This window comes from Triticum aestivum, chromosome 1B, assembly GCF_018294505.1.
Source record: "Triticum aestivum cultivar Chinese Spring chromosome 1B, IWGSC CS RefSeq v2.1, whole genome shotgun sequence".
Lineage (NCBI taxonomy): Eukaryota > Viridiplantae > Streptophyta > Magnoliopsida > Poales > Poaceae > Triticum > Triticum aestivum.
This window is the reverse complement of record NC_057795.1, coordinates 397,035,662-397,056,952: the sequence shown is the minus strand read 5'-3', so window position 1 is coordinate 397,056,952 and position 21,291 is coordinate 397,035,662. Positions and strand designations below refer to the sequence as shown.

Genomic DNA, 21,291 nt, shown 5'->3' with positions numbered 1-21,291 from the left:
TTTTCTCTTCTTTCTTTTTCTCAAGAAAAGGAAGGTTCCCTCGCCCACAAGTTCACCGGGGGGGAAGGAGGAGATAATGGTGTGGACCAGGCGTCATTCAAGAAAGTATCGCCTTGCCGGGACGCAAACGACAGAAAAGCTAAGTTGCCAAAGTTTGAGCACAATCAGTTTTAAAATTTTTAAGTTATCTTCCTTGAACGACCGTGCTTTGTATGGAAAACCTGTGCGCGGAGGAACCAACTCGTAGCTAGTTGCGCCCTTACTTTGTTTCGAGTCCGCTCAACAACTTAAGTGTGCTGCGACTAGTTGCGACAAGGTTTCTTGCCGGAAGCAGCACCGCCAGCAGGCTGCTGATGTTCCGCACTCAGCGCTCGCGGCAAGGGTGCCTGCGCCGGCAAGTTCCCTAAAAGCGTAGGGTAAAAACATACAAAGGAAGGAATCAAGTAAAGGAAATAACATAGCAAATACTGCACAAGATAAAGTTATATTACAAAGATAACTTGCCGCGCTCTAATAGATTGTTCCCATAACATGTCTAGCAGCGGCAAGGAAAGGAAGAAAACGGGCGGCCTAGTCTACGCGGCCGCCATCAACCCTCCTGACTTCATTCACCTTGTCCACAATGGGTGTGACAAGGGCCTTGAGCTCTTCAAGATCAGCACCCGCCGGCAGCTTCTTGAGGACGTTGGTGAGGTTGAGGCCTGGGTTGCAGAAGGCCACCTTCACCAACACCTTCTCCAGAACTCTGGCGCAGATCGTGCGCGACTCGTCGGCCAGCTGCTTTGGGATCCTTTCCCGGAGTTGCTGGAGGGACGTCGCCACGCCCTTGAAGAACAGAGTGAGCTTGGCGCTGGGCTGGAGGTTCCCGTCGGAGGAGTACCCAAAGCCCTCCATTTCCAGTTGCGCCAGCTCCTCATCAATGACCGCGGCAATGTTCACGAGGCCCTCCGGCCAGAGCTCCACAGTATCCCTGAAGGTGTTCTGGGTTTCGGCGGCCCTCGTCAGCAGCGCCTCGTTGGCCTTGATTTCCTTCTTCAAGTCCTCCTCCCGCTTCTTGGCACCGTCCAGCGTCTTAGTCAGCGTAGCCAGCTTCAGCTCGAGATCGGCATTGGACTCCTTGGCGGCGCTCAGCTCTTTGCCCCTCTCGAGGAGACGACCCTGCAGCTCGCCGTGGGCGAGGGCGTCCTTCTCGCGCTCGCGCTGGAGCACGGCAAGGTCTTCATTCCTCGCCTTGAGATCGGCCTCTAGCTGCGTCACCTTCACCTCCAGCTCCTTGGCGGCCTCGGCAGCTGCAGCAGCATCCTTCGCTTCCTTGAGGGCCCCACCAAGTGTCTCCTCGCGCGCGGCAAGCTCCTCCTCATAGCTATCTAGGTTGACCTTCCGCTGCGTCAACTCGCCTTCCCGCACGGATAGCTCCTCGGCGGCAAGCCTCTGTTGCTCTTCGGCTTCTGCTTTCTCGAGGAGGAAGTCCTTCCGCGCCTCAGCAAGCTGCGCCCTCTCCTCTGCAATGGACCGGAGGGCCTCTTGGTTGCGGCTCTGGAGCTCCTCCACATGCTTCTCAATATCCACTCCCGCCTGCGCGACAAGCGCTTCCCGGGACTCTAGTTTGGCTTGTCGGGCACGGTAGAGTGATAGCAGCCTCCGCAGCAGCTGTTCCTCCTCAGGCTCGTCGCTGCTGCTACTTGGCGCGTCGACCATTGTCAACCCAGCGGAGGCAAGCACTTCTCCATCAAAAACTTCTCCTTCGACCGGCGCCCTGGAGCTCGAAGCCCAGGGGAGCTTGATGAAGATACCGTCGCCGGCCTTCAACTAGGCGTCGGGCTGGGGCTCTTCGGAGCCTGGCGCTGCGTCAGCGGCAGAGGGATCGGCGGTCGGCGTAGCGCCTTGCGCTCTGCGGCCCCAGGGTCGTCAGTGCGATCGCCGGATCCCTCGCCAGCTCCTGCGCCAGCGGCCTTGGCGGCCTCTTCGCCGGCAGGGTCATCAGCGCCGGCCTCTTCCTCGGTGGCGGCAGCGTCATCGGTGTTGCCGCGCACGTCCTCCTCACCGGTGGCCTCGGTCTCCATCGGCTCCGCGGAAGGAGGATCTGAAGACAGGAAGAGGAAGAAAAAGTCAAGCAAATATCCAAAAAGAAGATCAGAAGAAGAAGAACCCAAGGGAAGTTTTCCGACAAGAAGGATTACCTGTGCTGGGCTTTGTAGTCATGGGCTCCACCACCGGGGGATCACTGGTCCCGTCCCTTGCCGGAGAACTACCCCTTGCCGGGGACCTCTCCCTTGCCGGAGAGCGCTCCCTTGCCGGGGAATCCTCCCTTGGCGGCGTAGTTGAAGCAGATAGCACCTCAGGAGCGGCTTCCGGTTGCTCCTGGTGAGCCTGTTCTGCTCCTACACAAGCAAACCAACAGACAAGATATCAGCAAAGAAAGAACACCTATGCGCACCCAACAGCGGGAAGTAAGACTATGTACTTACGCTGGGGGCTGCGCTGGGGGCTGCTTCGAGTAGTGGTTGCCGGGTCCGACAAGGTGGTCTCGGACGCGCCCTCTGTCGTCACGACGGGATCGTCCTCGACGACAACCACGGGGACCTTGGCTCTCTTCGCCGCTCTCTGGGCCAGAGTCCTGAAAAGGAACAAGGTTCAGAAGAAAGCAGATCAGATACAAGACAAGAAACGGCAAGAATTGAAGAAATACAAACACATCAGAGAAACTTACTCCTCTTCTTCCTCCTCGTCGGAGCTGAGCGCGGAGAGGTCGAAGTCTGGTACTCTTTCAGCACGACGAGGCGGAGGAGTAGGCTCCCTTGGCCGCTTGGCGGGAGCTGCGGCAGGATCAGAAGCGGCGGCCCGAGAGGACCCCGCTCCAGTCGCCGGCGCGGCATGAGATGCTTCCGCGGCAACGGTGCTTGTCGCGGTGGAGCGTGTCCCGCGGCGCGGCGGCTGTTGACCCGTCTGCCGCCCTGCTATGTCTCCGGTTCTGCGGAGGTGCCTTCTTGGTGGAGCTGGGGGCTGCACTGGGAGCTCCGCTTGCGGCAAGTTGCTTGAAGACGGCCGGCCGCTTGCATCTTCGGCAGGCTCGCTCGATTCGGCTTCGGACCCTCCCTCGCCGACGATTTCCCCGACAAGCTCGTCTCGATCGGCAAGGCTTGCCGCCTCGGCTGCCTCTGCCTCCTCCACAGTGAACCCAAACTCGCCCGCGGCGGCGGCTGCCGCCGCCTCTTCCACCCTGGTGGCAATGCGCCGCATCTCGTCTTCGGTGGTGTCGCGGGTGAGGCTCCTCTGCTCGTCGGCGCGGACCGCCACCTCCACCAAACTATCGAAGAACTGCTGCACGACGTCGTCGGCAGGCTCCTGCCAAGTTGGAATAATTCCATGCGAGTCGCACTCCGGCATCATTGCGCGGATGCGATCGAGCGAGGAGTTGTTGCACAACGGGACGACGCCCTGCGGCAGCCTGAACCACTCGGGATGATTGGGGTCGTGCTTGAACAGCTCCTTGAGCATCCCATCCAACTCCAAGACAGTGAAATTGAAGTTGAGGCCCGGGCGCAGCCTCATGATGTCCGCCGGGACCCCCGAACAGCCAGGTGGGCCTCCCCCTCTCCTGCAGAGGGGCGATGCGGCAGCAAAGAAAGTCCATGCCAACGGCGCCTACAGTGAGCCCGGCAAGCCTGAGTCGCAAGATCCGGGTGGTGGCGATCTTCAGCCTAGCATCGTCCGCCGCCAGGGCGCTCCAATCGTTGCCGCGCACTGCTGGGGTTTGGCGCAGGGCAGTGAACGGCTGCGGGTTCTCCTCAACGATCCAACACCATTCAGCTCTCCACTCATCCCATTTGCTGCGAAGCTCCCCCTCCAAATAGACCTCCTTCTTGCCGGCTCTCGAGATCCAGGCGATCCCGCCAGCTAAGGGCTCTCCTCTCTCGACCCGGGGCATGAAGTAGTGACGGAAGAGGGCTACGTTCGGGTGGATTCCGACAAAGTTTTCGCAGAGATGTGCGAAAACCGCCATGGTCAGGACAGCATTGGAAGTGAAATCAAGGAGATGGAACCCGTAGGTGTTCATGATGTCACCAAAGAATTCAGAGAAGGGCGGGCAGAGCCCGCAATGGAAGAACAGTGCGAAGAAGGGGTATCCCTTTGGAGCCCGTTTCGAAGCAGAAGCGGCGGCGGAGAGTACCTGTGTGCGCGGATGTGCTCACGTCTCCGTCGACGAGAAGAGGTAGAACCACTCCCTCAACTCCTTCGCGGAGAGCTCAGGGGGGAAGGTTGCCCGCTCCTTCCGCAGCGCCTCAAGCCGCAGTGCCTCGGCCGACTTCGCACCCTTCCTGGTCTTCGGAGCCATGGCGGAGGCGGTGGGGGGAGATCGAGGGCGTTGGTGGCGACGGTGGCGACGGGGGGCGGAGCGCTGCTCTCTTTTGGCTTTGGAAGCGGAGGGGAGCAGCGGAGATTTCTGAGATTGGAACCGCAAGTGGCGAAGGTGGGGGAACTACCTCTGTTTCCCCTGTTTATAAAGAGGAGGAGGCGAACGTTACACTTTTTCCAAATAAAGAATCACCCACGATCTCTCCCACGACGCCGCATTCGATGCGTGCCGTTACGGGAGGGCGCGGTGGATACGGAGTTAGATACGGTGTGGACCCAGGCGTCGTGTGCCCGTGCCCTGTTTTGGGCCTGGCCCAACAGCGCTCGGCACCGTGTGTGGCCCAGGCCCGGGGGCTCCTGTCGGTGTACTAAGGTAGGGGTACCTTAGTATCCCAAACTTGTGCACGGGCAGTCGCAGCGTCCCGCAGCAAGGCTTGCCGGGTGCCCGCCAAGGTCCTCCGTGGTTCCTTTTGGAGCCATTCAAGAACAAAGTGTTTTAACTGAGAAGACAAAGCCCCGGCAAGAGGAGCTTGCCGGGAAGGCCAACCAAGGCATTTCAAGGAACTTGCCGTGATGCGTCGCGCGTCTCGGCAAGACCCGGCGAGCGACAAGCTTCCGGGCGCGACAAGACAACGACCGCGGCAAGGCACTTGCCGCGGCGAAGCCACCACTCTGTGCCCACACTCCAGCGCATCCGACGACGTGTCACCACAGGATCATTCCAGGCGCACGTGGCGAGAGGCTGTGCAGCCAAGCGGTGCGAGGTGGCGAACGGAGATGACGAGATGGCCATCGTGGCAAGCGGTGGCGCCCCTAACGGTCACTTTTGTGCACTGTTTAAGCGACCCAGACGGGCATTAGATGCTTTTGTCCCCTGCCGTCAGAGTTAGGTAGGGGGGCACTGTACAAGCAGTTGTACCAACCACACCTTTTACACTTTTACCCATGCATGTGTTGCCACCTGTCGGTGACCCCTTAAGCCTATAAAAGGAGGCCCATGGGCAACGTAGAGGGGGTTCGACTCATTCAAAACCAGAACACTCCCACGCTCTCGAGCAAGAACATAATACAACCACAAAGCAGCAGTAGGAGTATTATCTCTCCAGAGAGCTCCGAAGCTGGGTAAAATCCCTCGCGTGCCTCGCCTCGATCCGCTCCTCGTGCGGCCTCCGCTCCCTGCCGGACCGAAAGGGGCCCTGCCCCATAGGTGTTCGTTCTCCACAACAGTAGCTGAGGTGATTCTGAAAGTCAGCTTTGTAGTTGAGTGAAGACCTTGTTCTGAGGAATCTCATAATCCAAGGAGCATAAGGCTTCAGCTCAAACGGTGAAAGTGCAACATTTGCCAGAGTCCTCATGAAGAAATCATGATAATTAATAGGGATGCCATGCATGATGTTGAATAGCATATTCTTCATCATCCCAATAATTTCCTCATCGGATGAGTCATGTCCTTTGATAGGACTCATGGTCTTCGTCAGAATGCGATAAATGGTTCTTGGCACATATAGCAATTCCTTCACGAGGAATTTGGTTCGTGGGGCTTGACCAAGCTTCAGAGGCTTCATGAGCACTTGCATGTAATGAGCAGTGAGTTCAGGCTCATCGTACAGACAACGAGCACTATCAGGTGGAGGACTGATTGGCAGGGCACAAAGCAATTCAGAGGCTGGTGCCTTGTAGTGAGTGTTTTCGTTCATCCAGTCCAACACACGGGAGTTGATGTCATCAGCATCACCTGTGATATACAGCGTTGCATAGAACTGAAGAATGAGCTCTTCATTCCAGTCAACTATGTCTGAGCAAAAGTTGAGCAAGCCTACATCATGAAGCATACTGAGGACTTGAGAGAAGCAAGGCATTGATTCCATGTCCACGTGAGGAATATGCTCGTGGTCGAAGACTTTGTCCTTATTGAACAACAGTGAAGAATAGAAGTTGGCATGGCTGGCAGTCCAGAAACGCTTCCTTCTAAGACGAGCATTGTCATAAGGGTTGAAGTCAGTGAAGAACACATGCTCGCCGAAGAAATCATCAGCCTTGAATTTTTGCTTCTTTGAGAAGGGATTGCTACGTCTTGAGCTTGCGTTGGTTTTCCTCGAAGAGGAGAGAGTGATGCAGCAAGTGTAGCATAAGTATTTCCCTCAGTTTTGAGAACCAAGGTATCAATCCAGTAGGAGGCTCCTCAAAAGTCCCATGCACGTACACAAACAAACTGAGAACTCGCAACCAACGCAATAAAGGGGTTGTCAATCCCTTCACGGCCACTTGTGAAAGTGAGATCTAATAAAGATAGTATGATAAGATAAATATATTTTTGGTATTTTATATATAGATGCAAAAAGTAAATATGCAAATAAAAGTAGATTAAAAGCAAATATGATAAGAGATAGACCCGGGGGCCATAGGTTTCACTAGTGGCTTCTCTCAAGATAGCATAAGTATTACGGTGGGTGAACAAATTACTGTCGAGCAATTGATAGAAAAGCACATTGTTATGAGATTATCTAGGCATGATCATGTTTATAGGCATCACGTCCATAACAAGTAGACCGACTCTAGCCTGCATCTACTACTATTACTCCACACATCGACCGCTATCCAGCATGCATCTAGAGTATTAAGTTCATAAGAACAGAGTAACGCATTAAGCAAGATGACATGATGTAGAGGGATAAACTCAAGCAATATGATATAAACCCCATCTTGTTATCCTCGATGGCAACAATACAATACGTGCCTTGCAACCCTTTCTATCACTGGGTAAGGACACCGCAAGATTGAACCCAAAGCTAAGCACTTCTCACATGGCAAGAAAGATCAATCTAGTAGGCCAAACCAAACTGATAATTCGAAGAGACTTGCAAAGATAACTCAATCATACATAAAAGAATTCAGAGAAGAAATATTATTCATAGATAAACTTGATCATAAACCCACAATTCATCGGATCTCGACAAACACACCACAAAAAGAGTTTACATCAAATAGATCTCCACAAGAGAGGGCGAGAACATTGTATTGAGATCCAAAAAGAGAGAAGAAGCCATCTAGCTAATAACTATGGACCCGTAGGTCTGTGGTAAACTACTCACAACTCATTGGAGGGGCAAGGATGTTGATGTAGAAGCCCTCCGTGGTCGATTCCCCCTCCGGCAGAGTGTCGGCGAAGGCTCCAAGATGGGATACAGAAGGTTATGATGGTGGAAATTGTGTTTCATGGTGCCCCTGGATATTTTCGGGGTACGTAGGTATATATAGGAGGAAGAAGTACGTTGGTGGCCGCCCGAGGGACCCACAAGACAGGGGGCGCGCCCTACAGGGGGGCGGCCTCCTATCTCATGGAGCCCTCGGCTGCTTCTTGACTTGCACTCCAAGCTCTCCGGATCACGTTCGTTCCAAAAATCATGCTCCCGAAGGTTTCATTCCGTTTGGACTCCGTTTGATATTCCTTTTCTTCGAAATACTGAAATAGGCAAAAAAACAGCAATATGGGCTGGGCCTCCGGTTAGTAGGTTAGTCCCAAAAATGATATAAATGTGTAAAATAAAGCCCATAAACATCCAAAAGGGGTAATATAATAGCATGGAACAATCAAAAATTATAGATGCATTGGGGACGTATCAAGCATCCCCGACCTTAATTCCTGCTCGTCCTCGAGTAGGTAAATGATAAAAAAGAAATTTTTGATGTGGAATGCTACCTAGCATAATTCTCAATGCAATTTTCTTTATTGTGGCATGAATGTTCAGATCCAAATGATTCAAAATAAAAGGTTATAAAACATAAAAATAATAATGCTTCAAAGCATACTAACAAATAATCATGTCCTATCAAAATAGCATAGCCAAAGAAAGCTTATCCCTACAAAATTATATAGTTAGGCCATGCTTCATTTTCATTACACAAAATACTCCCATCATGCACAACCCCGATGACGAGTCGAGCAATTGTTTCATACTTTTTAACGAGCTTCAGCTTTTTCAACTCTTATGCAATACATGAGCGTAAGCCATGGACATAACACTATGGTGGTATATGGTGGTGGTTGTGAGGACAAAAAGGGAGAAGATAGTCTGACATCAACTAGGCATATCAACGGGCTATATAGAGATGCCCATCAATAGATATCAATGTGAGTGAGTAGGGATTGCCATGCAACGGATGCACTAGAGCTATAAATATATCAAAGCTCAACAAAAGAAACTAAGTGGGTGTGCATCCAACTTGCTTACTCACGAAGACCTCGGGCATTATGAGGAAGCCCATCATTGGAATATACAAGTCAAGTTCTATAATGAAAAATTCCCACTTAATATATGAAAGTGACAACATAGGAGACTCTCTATCATGAAGATCATGGTGCTATTTTGAAGCACAAGTGTGGAAAAAGAGATAGTAGCATTGTCCCTTCTCTCTTTTTCTCTCTTTTTATTTTATTTTTTTTTCTCTCTTTTTTCTTCTTCTCTTTTTTTTCTTTTCATTTTTTTCCTTTTCTTTGGCCATTTTTTTGGCCTTTCTCTTTTTTTTTCTTTTTTCATTTTTTTCTTTTTGTAAAGTCCAAAGTATCATCCCGACTTGTGGGGGAATCATAGCCTTCATCATCCTTTCCTCACTAGGACAATGCTCTAATAATGAAGATCATCACACTTTTATGGATTTACAACTCAAGAATTACAACTCAAAGCTAGAACAAGATATGCCTCTATATGAATGCCTCTGGCGGTGTACCGGGATATGCAATGAATCAAGAGTGACATGTATGAAAATTACGAAAGTGGCCTTGCCACAAATACGATGTCAACTACATGATCATGCAAAGAGCAATATGACAATGATGGAATGTGTCATAATAAACGGAACGGTGGAAAGTTGCATGCCAATATATCTCGGAATGGCTACGGAAATGCCATAATAGGTAGGTATGGTGGCTGTTTTGAGGAAGGTAAATAAAGGGTTTATGATACCGGCGAAAGTTGTGCGGTAATAATAAAGGCTAGCAACGTAAAAAGGATGAGTGTGCCTATGTCCATGGACTCACATTAGTCAAAAGAGAACTCATATACTTATTGCAAAAGCCTACTTAGCCCTCGAAGCAAAGTACTACTACGCATGCCCCAAGAGGGATAGATTGGTAGGAAAAGACCATCGCTCGTCCCCGACTGCCACTCATAAGGAAGACACTCAAAAGAGCACCTCATGCAACAAATTTGTCACACAACTTTTACCATACGTGCATGCTACGGGACTTGCCAACTTCAACAAAAGTATTTCTCAATTTCATAATTACCCACTAGCATGACCCTAACATTACTACCTTTATATCTCAAAACAATTATCAAGCATCAAGTTGATCATAGCATCCAATTCTTTTTCTATGATAGTTTTTATTATACCCAACTTGGATGCTCGTCATTCTAGGACCAACTTTATGACCATAGCAAATACCATGCTGTTCTAAAAGACTCTCAAAAATATATAAGTGAGGCATGAGAGACTAGAAATTTCTTCAAAATTAAGACACCACCGTGCTCTAAAAGATATAAGTGAAGCACTAGAGCAAAAACTATCAAGCTCAAAAGATATAAGTGAAGCACATAGAGTATTCTAGCAAATTCTAATCAAATAGGCTTCTCCCAAAAGGCATGTACAGCAAGGATGATTGTGGTAAACTAAAAATCAAAGACTAATATAATACACAACGCTCCAAGCAAAACACATATCATGTAGCGAATAAAAATATAGCTCCAAGTAAAGTTACCAATGGACGAAGACGAAAGAGGGGATGCCTTCCCGGGGCATCCCCAAGCTTAGGCTTTTGGCTATTCTTGAATATCTTGGGGTGCCTTGGGCATCCCCAAGCTTAGGCTCTTGCCACCCTTCATTCCATAGTCCATAAAAGCTTTACCCAAAACTTGAAAACTTCACAACACAAAACTCAACAGGAAATCTTATAAGCTCCGTTAGTGAAAGAAAACAAAACCACCACATAAGGTACTGCAATGAACTCATTATTTATTTATTTTGGTGTTAAACCTACTGTATTCCAACTTCTTTATGGTTCATAAACTATTTTACTAGCCATAGATGCATCGAAATAAGCAAACAACACACGAAAAACTGAATCTGTCAAAAACAGGACAGTCTGTAGCAATCTGTAACTAATGCAAACTTCTGTAACTCTAAAAATCCTAACAAAATAGGAAGTACTGAAAAATTTGTTTATTGAACAGAAGCAAAAAGAATCAACGCAAAATCACGTTCCTGTGATTAAAAAAATTATATTCGTGCGCGCAAAGTTTCTGTTCTGCAGCAGAATCAAATCAACTATCATCATAGGTTATCCTATAGGTTCTACTTGGAAAAAACACTAATTAAAAGATAAAAACACATCTAAACTATTACTAAACAAGAGCAAAAACAAAAAACATAAAGAAAATTGGGTTGCCTCCCAACTAGCGCTATCGTTTAACGCCCCTAGCTAGGCATAAAAGCGAAGATAGATCTAAGTAGTGCCATAATAATAGGATAGATCTTGAAAGCTCATCTCATATTCTCTACGTTAGGCAGCAAGTTTCCTTTGAGGCAAGAAAAAGTAATCAAAAGGTCTAAATTTAGTGGGACAAAGGTCCCCAAGATCAATCATAGGAGGAACGGATTCCTCCTTTGGCGCCTCATAGTGCACGACTATTTCATCACTAAAAGCATTCTTTTGGAAAAATCTTGTGAGCCTATACCCAAGAGAGTATCCTAGCTCATTGTTTCGAAGGGAAAAATCATTATTAAGCTTGTTAATGCAATCAACCAAGACATTGGTAGGAACCTTTTTTCTAAGGTTTTCATTAAAAGCAACGTAATCCGAAGATTGAAAACGCCTAAATTCCTCTTTATCATAGAGGATCGCCTCTATGGGAGGACGACCGGCGTCCACCCTATAGTGCGCAAAGATTTCTTTGGCCTCTCTTATGATAAATCTAAACTCATGAGCCAAAAAGATAGTAACAGCGCGCTAAACAGAAGAATGCTCAATATTGGAAAATTCTAGAAAGATTCTTTGTATGCAAGGATGCATATGCATAAATTGTCTTTCAAGCTCAACCACTAGCATAGCAACGGCAGCCGCAAGATTACTAGTTTTATGAAGAATAGAACCACCCATGAAGGTAAAGCACCGGCACAAGTAAAGAAATCTTGAATAACACTTTTTCCAATGATGTTACCACTACCGATTTGAAACTTTTTAGTATGCAAGATAGGGGGTTCTTCAGCCGGAGCGTCAGAATTTTCCATGTTATCATGGTTGTCCATATTGACGATAATCTCCCCAACTTCAGACATAACGGCAAACAAAAGCAAGGAGAAAGAAAGAGGAGAAAATTGGGAAAGAGAGGGCGAATAAAACGGCAAGGGTGAAGTGGGGGAGAGGAAAACGAGAGGCAAATGGCAAATAATGTAAATGCGAGGGAGATGGGTTTGTGATGGGTACTTGGTATGTCTTGACTTGAGCGAAGACCTCCCCGGCAACGGCGCCAGAAATCCTTCTTGCTACGTCTTGAGCTTGCGTTGGTTTTCCTCGAAGAGGAGAGGGTGATGCCGCAAGTGTAGCGTAAGTATTTCCCTCAGTTTTGAGAACCAAGGTATCAATCCAGTAGGAGGCTCCTCAAAAGTCCCACGCACCTACACAAACAAACTGAGAACTCGCAACCAACGCAATAAAGGGGTTGTCAATCCCTTCACGGCCACTAGCGAAAGTGAGATCTAATAAAGATAGTATGATAAGATAAATATATTTTTGGTATTTTATAATATAGATGCAAAAAGTAAAGATGCAAATAAAAGTAGATTAAAAGCAAATATGATAAGAGATAGACCCGGAGGACATAGATTTCACTAGTGGCTTCTCTCAAGAGAGCATAAGTATTACGGTGGGTGAACAAATTACTGTCGAGCAATTGATAGAAAATCGCATATTTATGAGATTATCTAGGCATGATCATGTTTATAGGCATCACGTCCATAACAAGTAGACCGACTCCTGCCTGCATCTACTACTATTACTCCACACATTGACCGCTATCCAGCATGCATCTAGAGTATTAAGTTCATAAGAATAGAGTAACGCATTAAGCAAGATGACATGATGTAGAGGGATAAACTCAAGCAATATGATATAAACCCCATCTTGTTATCCTCGATGGCAACAATACAATATGTGCCTTGCAACCCTTTCTATCACTGGGTAAGGACACCACAAGATTGAACCCAAAGCTAAGCACTTCTCCCATGGCAAGAAAGATCAATCTAGTAGGCCAAACCAAACTGATAATTCGAAGAGACTTGCAAAGATAAGTCAATCATACATAAAAGAATTCAGAGAAGATTCAAATATTATTCATAGATAAACTTGATCATAAACCCACAATTCATCGGATCTCGACAAACACACCGCAAAAAGAGTTTACATCGAATAGATATCCACAAGAGAGGGGGAGAACATTGTATTGAGATCCAAAAAGAGTGAAGAAGCCATCCAGCTAATAACTATGGACCCGTAGGTCTGTGGTAAACTACTCACAACTCATCTGAGGGGCAAGGATGTTGATGTAGAAGCCCTCCATGGTTGATTCCTCCTCCGGCAGAGTGCCGGCGAAGGCTCCAAGATGGGATCTCGCGGATACAGAACGTTGCGGTGGTGGAAATTGTGTTTCTGGGTGCCCCTGGATGTTTTCGGGGTATGTAGGTATATATAGGAGGATGAAGTACGTCGATGGCCGCCCGAGGGGCCCACGAGATAGGGGGCGCGGCCTCCTATCTCTTGGAGTCCTCGGCTGCGTGCTGGTGCTTGTAATGAGTTCCAGAATCTAATATGGGTGTTCATCTCGCATTGGATTGAATCGTTTGTTTTGCTCTGACCACTGGCGATGTCTGTCCCTGCACACTTCTTACATCAGGCCGTTTGTTTGTAGTATAACTTATAAGTATGTTGAATGCGGAGTTTTGTAACTGTTGATGAACCACTGTTCGTTAGATTAGAACCCTCCGGCGGTTTGTTTGACGAATCCAGAGTTCAGAACTGTCGATGAATCACTGTCGCGAGCTGAATGCTGAACTCGGTAGAACAGGGGTGATTGTTGGCAAGAATAGTTCACACGACTGTATCAAACCTTAGGGCTCCTTTGATTCATCATAGGTTTTTATGAAATTTTGGCATACGTTGATTGTTTGATTCATAGGATCGAGTCCCATAGAAAAATTTTCCCAAAGAATTTTTTTAACTTCTTCTCATAGGATCTCGAAATCCGCTCAAATCTATCTGAAAAATTACTTTGTTTTTCTATGATGCAATCAAACACCTAAAATTTCTGAAAAAAATACTTTGTTTTTCTGGCATATGCATATACACTCATCTGTATGATGCCTGCACACACTCTATCCCTATGAATACCTTTAATAAAATGAGCCGACATAAACCCTGAGATAAATTTAAAAAAATACAAGCACTAATTTCTAAATATAAGATTTGAACTCCGATGGAGATACTAATGTCCTCCTAACCACACATAGGTTTACCTATTTCCTTCTCATCCTATGAATGAAAAGAGGTACTAAGGACCTACAGCCGAGAGCCCAAACCTTTCAAACGTCTGGGCGGCTGACCCGATACAAATAAATATATGATCTAGACATACGCCTCAAACGTCTGGGTTGACCAACACCCGCTTCATATCCAACCCAAATCTGGGTGGATATGGAGCGTCCGGGCGCGTCCGCCATGTCGTTCCCGAGCCCACATATATTCCTCCCCATCCGCTCGTCGGACCAAACCCTATCCACTTCACTTCACTCCGCTTCCTCCACTCCCCTCCGCCACCTAAGTTCCCGTCCGGCGATCTTCGACCGTCTCCAGTATGGCCAACAACGGATCCGAGTCCTACATCTTCATATCCGTCGACCCCGAGCTCATCCCACACGGCCTGCGCTCCGTCGCTCCCGGGAGGGGGCCCGTGCGAGGCAGCGCTCGGACTCCTTTCGTTAGGAATCCATTGCATCCGTCCAAATGATGCATGGATCCGACGCTAGGTGCGCCATCGCCGCCTTCCCAGAGGCGTGCAGCTCGTCTGGTGTCCGAACGCGATGGCGGACGCGCAACCCCTCTGTTGGTGCGCGAGGCCATGAAAGCACCATGGACGTCGTCCCCGCAAACATGGCACGACGTGCCCACCGTGTGAGGCAGCGGGCGCGGGAGGTGGCAGCATCCCTCACGGCAGTGGACGTCAGCAAGGTGGAGTCGCATTCTCCGGCGCTCCGTATGATGCGCCAGTCGGGGCGCCGCAACCGCGTCGTGGTGGATGTCGCCGCCTCGTCTCAGGACGGATCCATCATAGACCCGAGTCTACCGGCACCGTCCGGGTTCCGGGCTCCGACGAGAAAGAATAGGGCATGGGAGACAGCGGCTCCCTGTATTTCGTGAGCCGGCTCATGTCCATGCCCTACTTTACCTTGCGAGCGACCGGACCAACACTTTAGGGAGTGCAGCCAGCCGCTAGACATGGATACGGCAAGCCGGACGAGCTCCGCTTAAAAATCGGTTTATGTTGCATGTTTTTTCAAGAGTACGTCAATGACGTACCATATTTTTATATGTTGCATGTAATAATATGAATTTGAGATTTATAATTTAAGATATCCAGTTATAGAATCAAATATTTAAAGCATGGCCTTGCGCGTCGGTCAGATTTGCCGAAGTGCGGCTGTAGATGCTCTTAACCTCCATGATGGTTACGACACGATCTAACATCTAGCGAGACATTAATTCGTTGCGTTGCTTAGCTTCGCCACTTGAGGTTGACATCGAGGTCGTGGGCTTCTGGTATCACCCCGAATCAAGCGTTGGCGAAAATGATAGATGGATCGGGGTACGATCTGCTTGTAAACGAAGAGAGTGGAACCACAGGACAGGAGTACCACCCGGAGAAGATTAGCATCGAAAACATGTGATGCTCCTGGTTAACATACATCGAAGAGTACCACCAAATGCTCTTATATATATTTCTTTACGGAGGGAGTATATTTCACTTGCCGTTTGCGTCAGTGATTAACGACACGAAGCACACTGGAAAATAACATTCTCTATTTTCATAACCGACACACAGAAAAAGAAAAGAAAAAAGAAAACCCGAGCCGGGCAGCGCTTTCTCTTCTTCTGGACCGGATCCACGCCGGCGCGACGCACCTCACCGCCTCAGAAAGCGCCGGAGCCACCCGCCTGCCGCTCCGCTGTTCCCATCCCGCCGACCTCCCCCCTTCCCACCTCGCACCCGACCCCAACCCCACCACCGCTCCACCAACCCACACCACGCGGCGACCCTACTTGTCGCGCCGATCGCTCGCTCGCTCGCTCGCCCAACCTCCTGCCGCCCCGCCCCTCGGCCCAGATCTGGTGGACCTCGGCGTCGGCCTCGCTTGTGCGCTCCGTCCTGCGGGGAGGGCCGGCCAGGCCGGTCCATGGTTTCCGCCGGGGCGCAGGTGGGCGTGCTCGCGGCGTGCGTGGTGCTCTTCGTCCCCATGGGGCTCGCCGGCTGGCACCTCAGCCGCAACAAGGTGCTCTTCTTCTCCGGCGCGCTCTTCGTCTCCCTCGCCGTCGGGGTCCACCTCTCCCCGTACCTCCCCTCGCTGCCCCACCTCCTCGTCTCCTCCTTCCACCCCATCCGCCCCGCGGCCCCGTCCTCCTCCTCCTCCGCCTCCTGCATCTCTGTCCTGCACCGCGTGTCGTGGGCGGACGCCGAGCCCCACGGCGGGGGCCGCGCCTGGTCGTGGCCGCCCTCGCTCGCTGCCACCTGCGGCTTCGCGCGGCTGACGCGGGACGACGCCTCCACCCTGCTCAACGGCTCCTGGGTCATGGTGGCTGGTGACTCGCAGGCGCGCCTGCTCGTGCTCGCGCTGCTGCGCCTCCTGCTCGACCCGGCCGCCGCAGCGGCCGCGGAGCCGGAGCTGTTCCGCCGCCACAGCGACTACCACGCCGCCGTGCCCGCGCGGGGCATCTCCGTGGATTTCATATGGGCGCCCTTTGAGAGCAACCTCACACGTCTGCTCCGCGAGGATCTCCGGCTGGCGCCGCGCACCCCCGACGTGCTCGTGCTCGGATCCGGCCTCTGGCACATGCTCCATGTCACGGAAGCCTCGCAATACGGCGACGCATTGGCGTCCATTGCTGATGCGGCCAACTCTCTTCGCTCGCCGCTCCCAGTGCCACCTCCACACATGTTCTGGCTCGGCCTGCCGTGGCTTGTCAACCCTATGCTCAACACTGATGCCAAGAAAGAGCATATGAACGACACAATGCTGAAAGCCTATGACCGTGAGGTTGATGAGAGGTGTATCTTGCGCCGTGATGGTGGCCCATTCCGGCTGCTCGATGTGGGAAAGCTCTCCCGGGGATGTGAGCGGCAATGCACAGCTGACGGGATGCATTACAACGACGTGGTCTATGATGCTGTCATGCATATCATGCTCAATGCATTAGTGATTGAGTCGCAACAAAGGATCTGACTAGTCATAGGGGTTCTTGAAGCAGGTGTGCTCTCAACCCCTCTTCTTTTGGTTCGTTACAGTACATGGGTAATTAGAATGTGTTGTGAGATAGGAAGGTTCTTTTGATTGCTTCGGCATTTTGGCTGCGTGCCAGAAATCGCCATCAGATTGCTCAACCTTAGAGTGTAATATAGGGACATCTTAGAACCACACAGTTTTTGGCTGAATGGTAAACGGAGATGATGTATTGTATACTTTTTCTCGGGTAATAACTAAGATGGTGATTCTGACATGTAGGGGAAAACAGATTGAGCAATAGTAAGACATATTTAACTCCCTTTTTTTGGCGGTTGGAGGTTTTATTATTGGTCATTAACTTATGCATGGATGCTCCATAAGTCATGTGATGTTATGTTGATGCTTTCAGCACTCAAATCAAAGTTATAATCACATAGTTATCCAATGTGATAAACCTGAGATGTATCTTTAAATGTCAGGCTGATGCTAAGATGACTGTAAACTGTACTACAACGTCTTCTCTTGTACTTACCACCAGTAGTTGAGGTACTTCTAACATTGGAATGATTTTGAAGTTATAATCCTATGCTGATGCTAAGGTGACTGTAAATTGTACTACGCGTCTTTTCTTGTACTAGTACTTATCACCAGTAGTTGAGGCACTCCTAACGTTGGAATATTTGGAATGATTTTGAAGCTATAATCCTATGACTGTACTGCATGCTGACTGTATAGCATGAGGTTACACATTCGCAGAATGCAGTGACTATTTTGGAAAGTAGATTACATTAATTATCGCGAGAAAAAGGATGATCACATTATTATTTATTTCTCCTAGAAAAAGAAAAATATATCGCTCTTTCTGCCCTTGAAGAAACACAATAGTTGTTTCCTTTGTGTAGTCTTTGGTCTTCCATACTTACTGGAACAGCTTAAAACTTGCTGTTAAAACATACAATCTATAAGAATTTGTATGATCTATACACACCTCCTCTGATCTGGTCTGTTTTATTAATTGGCATTTTCGGTTTCAATTTGCGAACTGCAAATTTGTTCCAGTGGAACTGCCGAGCAGCTAACGGTTCATTATCTTTCAGTTTTGGCAAATTCTCTTCTATACATAAAGCTCGTGCTGTGTGGGATCTCTACTATGATGGTTATCCTGGGCATATTCTCTCTTCTTCATTAGATGTGCTCGTTCCTTGTTGTATATTCCTGTTAGCAACATTCTGAAACTAACTAGCTAGATGGTCAATCTTTGTAAAGGTAGTCCATCTGTGCCTGAAGGTCAGTTGGCCTATGTAGCATGTAGCCGACGGTTCAGCCGTCGTTTCGCTGCCCATATGTCGTTTCATGCATCTCTATACAGTTTGAGTCGATGAATTATCTTGCAGTTATGCCAAATATTGGAACATCATGCAGTTCATATATTCGCCTTGTTAAAAGGGCACTAGAAAGTAGCAAAGGTATACCCTATTCACAGAACCTCATCTCTTCTACTTGAAGTTTCCCTGTTTTCCTAGTTCACCACTGAAGTGTTCACTTCCTATATCACTGTCGTGTTACTAAAAGACTGATGAACAAATGATTCTGAGTGTATCGTGTTGTGCGAATGTGTCATTTCATTTCTGCTCTAGTCCTCACCTTGTTAAGTCCTGCTAAGATCTATCCAAGAAGAAACCGGGGTCATCTGAACCTCTGAAGGCCAGCGGCACAGGGCTGATGCATTCGCTGATCACTAGGAGAAAAGCATCACGATCCTGTTCTAACCCCTTCCACGCTCTGGATTTTAAGTCCCTGTGGATGCACGTTGATGCTCCAAAGTTCTTGTTCGGTTGGTTCACACTTAAGGTACTCTTGTACTACTTGAATCTGATGTGGAGTATGAGTTTTGATCATGCCTGACACGGTTGCCAGATGGATTCATGTGCAGATTCCAGTTCTTTTATGCAACCACTCGCTGAACTGAGAGTATATGGCCTGGTTCCTAGGGGCACAGATTAAGCCAGAATGCTCTGTCGGAAAAGATGATCATCGCTGAAGAAACTTGTGCAATGTCTAGGAATCACATCAACAGAGAGGCTACGCCCAGTTACCATTCCGCTCATATCTCATCCAACCCTAACAACATGGTAAATCTTTTTCGGAGAACAACACAGTAAATGTTTCACAGTACATGACAATCTTGCGGCTCCTGAACCAAGGAGCCGGCCATTGACGATAACCATTCTAAACCTACGTCGCCACTTGATTACTAGTCATCGAACCAGGGCAGGAAGCTGTCGATCTCGTCGAAACCGTCAATCCAAGGCATGTCGTCCGGCTCCATGGACGGCAGGGGGTTCGCAGTCATGGGGGAGCAGACCATGCCCATCGCACCGGCCCCATCACCAGGCGGCGCCGGTGCATTCTCTGGCAGAGGCGCAGGCGCCACGACCGGCTTCCTCTCAATCGGCACCGTCTCATCACCGGCCTCTTCTTTCGCCGCGTTCCAGCCGCCCGCCGCCAGCGGTGTCTGCGCTTGCACGAGCGGCGGCGAGCCGGCTCCGTCCACGAAGCCGCCGGCATAGCATGACGATCCTGTCGTGGAGCTCGCCTCGTCGTGGACGACGAGCGCGAGCTCCTCCGGCTCGGTGGCGTCCGACGTCGTGCTGGAGGAGGGGCGGTGGAGACTGCGCCTGCGGCGCGCGGCGGCCGCGCTGCTCGCCCAGTGGAACCTCTTCGAGATGGTGCCGTTCCAGTAGTTCTTGACGGCGAGGTCTGTTCTCCCGGGGAGCTGGGCGGCGATGACGGACCAGCTGTTCGATCCAATGGCAAGCAAAGCAGTGTCAGATTGGTTAAAGAAGCACAATAGCAAGAAGCCAAGAAGCATCACGCAAGCAATGTTCAGCTAATTTGAACTTGTGGAAAAACAGTGATGGACATTGGTGCGACCGTTGTTTGGGCACGGGCAGAGGCAGCAGAAGCTGAGATACGTGCAGGCAATGGCAGCAGGACATGCTTATTTTTTCGGGACTTACCAGCTTCCCCTCTTGCTGTACATCTCACAGATGATGCTCTCCTCTGCCGGCGTGAAGTTGCCGTGCTTCAGTCCCGGCCGGAGGTAGTTCAGCCACCGCGCTCGGCAGCCCCGGCCGCAACGCTGAAGCCCTGCGAATCCATGAGCAACTTTCTCAGAAATCATGCTTTAGCCACAGTGGTGAGTGACAATCAGAGTATGAACATGGTCGTTGTTTGTGTGCAGGATGCTACTGGTTCTCATGGAAAACGGCCAAAGAACAACACTAGGATATCTGACCGAACTCTCGACAGAACCATAAGTACAAAATCGATAAGAAAGCGCCAAAGTAATTCTAAGATTAAAAACATGCTCGAATATAGTAGTACATGACTTGTACTTTCAAATTAACAACTGCACTTCTTAGAGAGATCATTTGCAAGCCAAACAAACGACTGCGTCACATTTAGTCGACAGCTTTCTTTTTTATTTTGAATGAAGGTATATAAACCTAGTAGCAATATGAACAGTTGAATGAAGGTGATGGGCGAAAGCAAGAAACTAACCTAAAGTTTCAGCCAATGCCTGCCAACTACGGCCAATGCCATACTTCTCAATGTGTTTTTTCATCAAGTCATCCTCTTCCCTGGACCACTTCCCCTTCTTCATCATCCCTTCTTTCTTTCAGTTTGCAGATGTTCTTGCTTGTCTCCAAGAGGGGGGCAGACTGCAGATTAGAGACCCAATGCCTTGGCTTATAAATACCGGAGTACCTGCTTGTTCTGAGAAATACCTAATGCGTGATGGATGTCATTTTTTTTACTTTACTGCATTGTAATAATATCTCTCTTCCTCCTATCGTTTTTGTTGGCTTGTCCTATGTTTAAACCAACGATTCCTTTGTTCGCAGAGAATGGAAAAGGAGATGAAGTGACAGACGATTCCTGCACATGAAGAGACCGTATAGGTGAAAAGCTACAAAGAGAAGTGGAGAGAGGCATCAATATTACATTTGGTGTAAAAAAGAATATGCCTGTTGTTTGACGAGTAAGCACTATAGCGTATCGATAGCCAACTGCTAATTCACTACCTCCGTTCTCGTTTACTAGTCCCATTATATTTGGGTCAAACTTTGACCTTTAGTTTAACTATCAAAAAAATAAGTTATATACCACAAATATAGTATCATTGAAAACCTCTTACAAATATGAATCCAGTAATATAACTTCATGACATACAATTTATATTTTGTTAGTCAAATCTACAGTCAAAATTTGGCACAAAATATGAAAGGAACCAATACCCAAACGAAGGTAGTAGATGATTATGAAGTGACACCAACAATGTGTTTAATTTTCCTCTTCTTCCAATTTTGGTTTACCCTGTTTGGT

The 21,291-nt window shown here is 48.8% G+C and overlaps 2 protein-coding genes across 2 annotated transcripts; one reads left to right on the top strand and one right to left on the bottom strand.

Moving 5' to 3' along the window:
• The first annotated feature begins 15,507 nt into the window (after positions 1-15,507).
• LOC123127155 (uncharacterized) lies at positions 15,508-17,222 on the top strand. Its single transcript, XM_044546758.1, has one exon. It carries the CDS (start codon positions 15,859-15,861, stop codon positions 16,900-16,902), a length of 1,044 nt encoding a protein of 347 aa, XP_044402693.1. The 5' UTR covers positions 15,508-15,858; the 3' UTR covers positions 16,903-17,222.
• Positions 17,223-19,156: 1,934 nt separating this feature from the next.
• Positions 19,157-20,981, bottom strand: LOC123127171 (transcription factor MYB87-like). Its single transcript, XM_044546759.1, has 3 exons — positions 20,467-20,981; positions 19,923-20,052; positions 19,157-19,700 (listed from the first exon to the last, which is right to left on the bottom strand). Exons 1-3 carry the CDS (start codon positions 20,570-20,572, stop codon positions 19,157-19,159), a joined length of 780 nt encoding a protein of 259 aa, XP_044402694.1. The 5' UTR covers positions 20,573-20,981.
• Between the last annotated feature and the right edge of the window lie 310 nt (positions 20,982-21,291).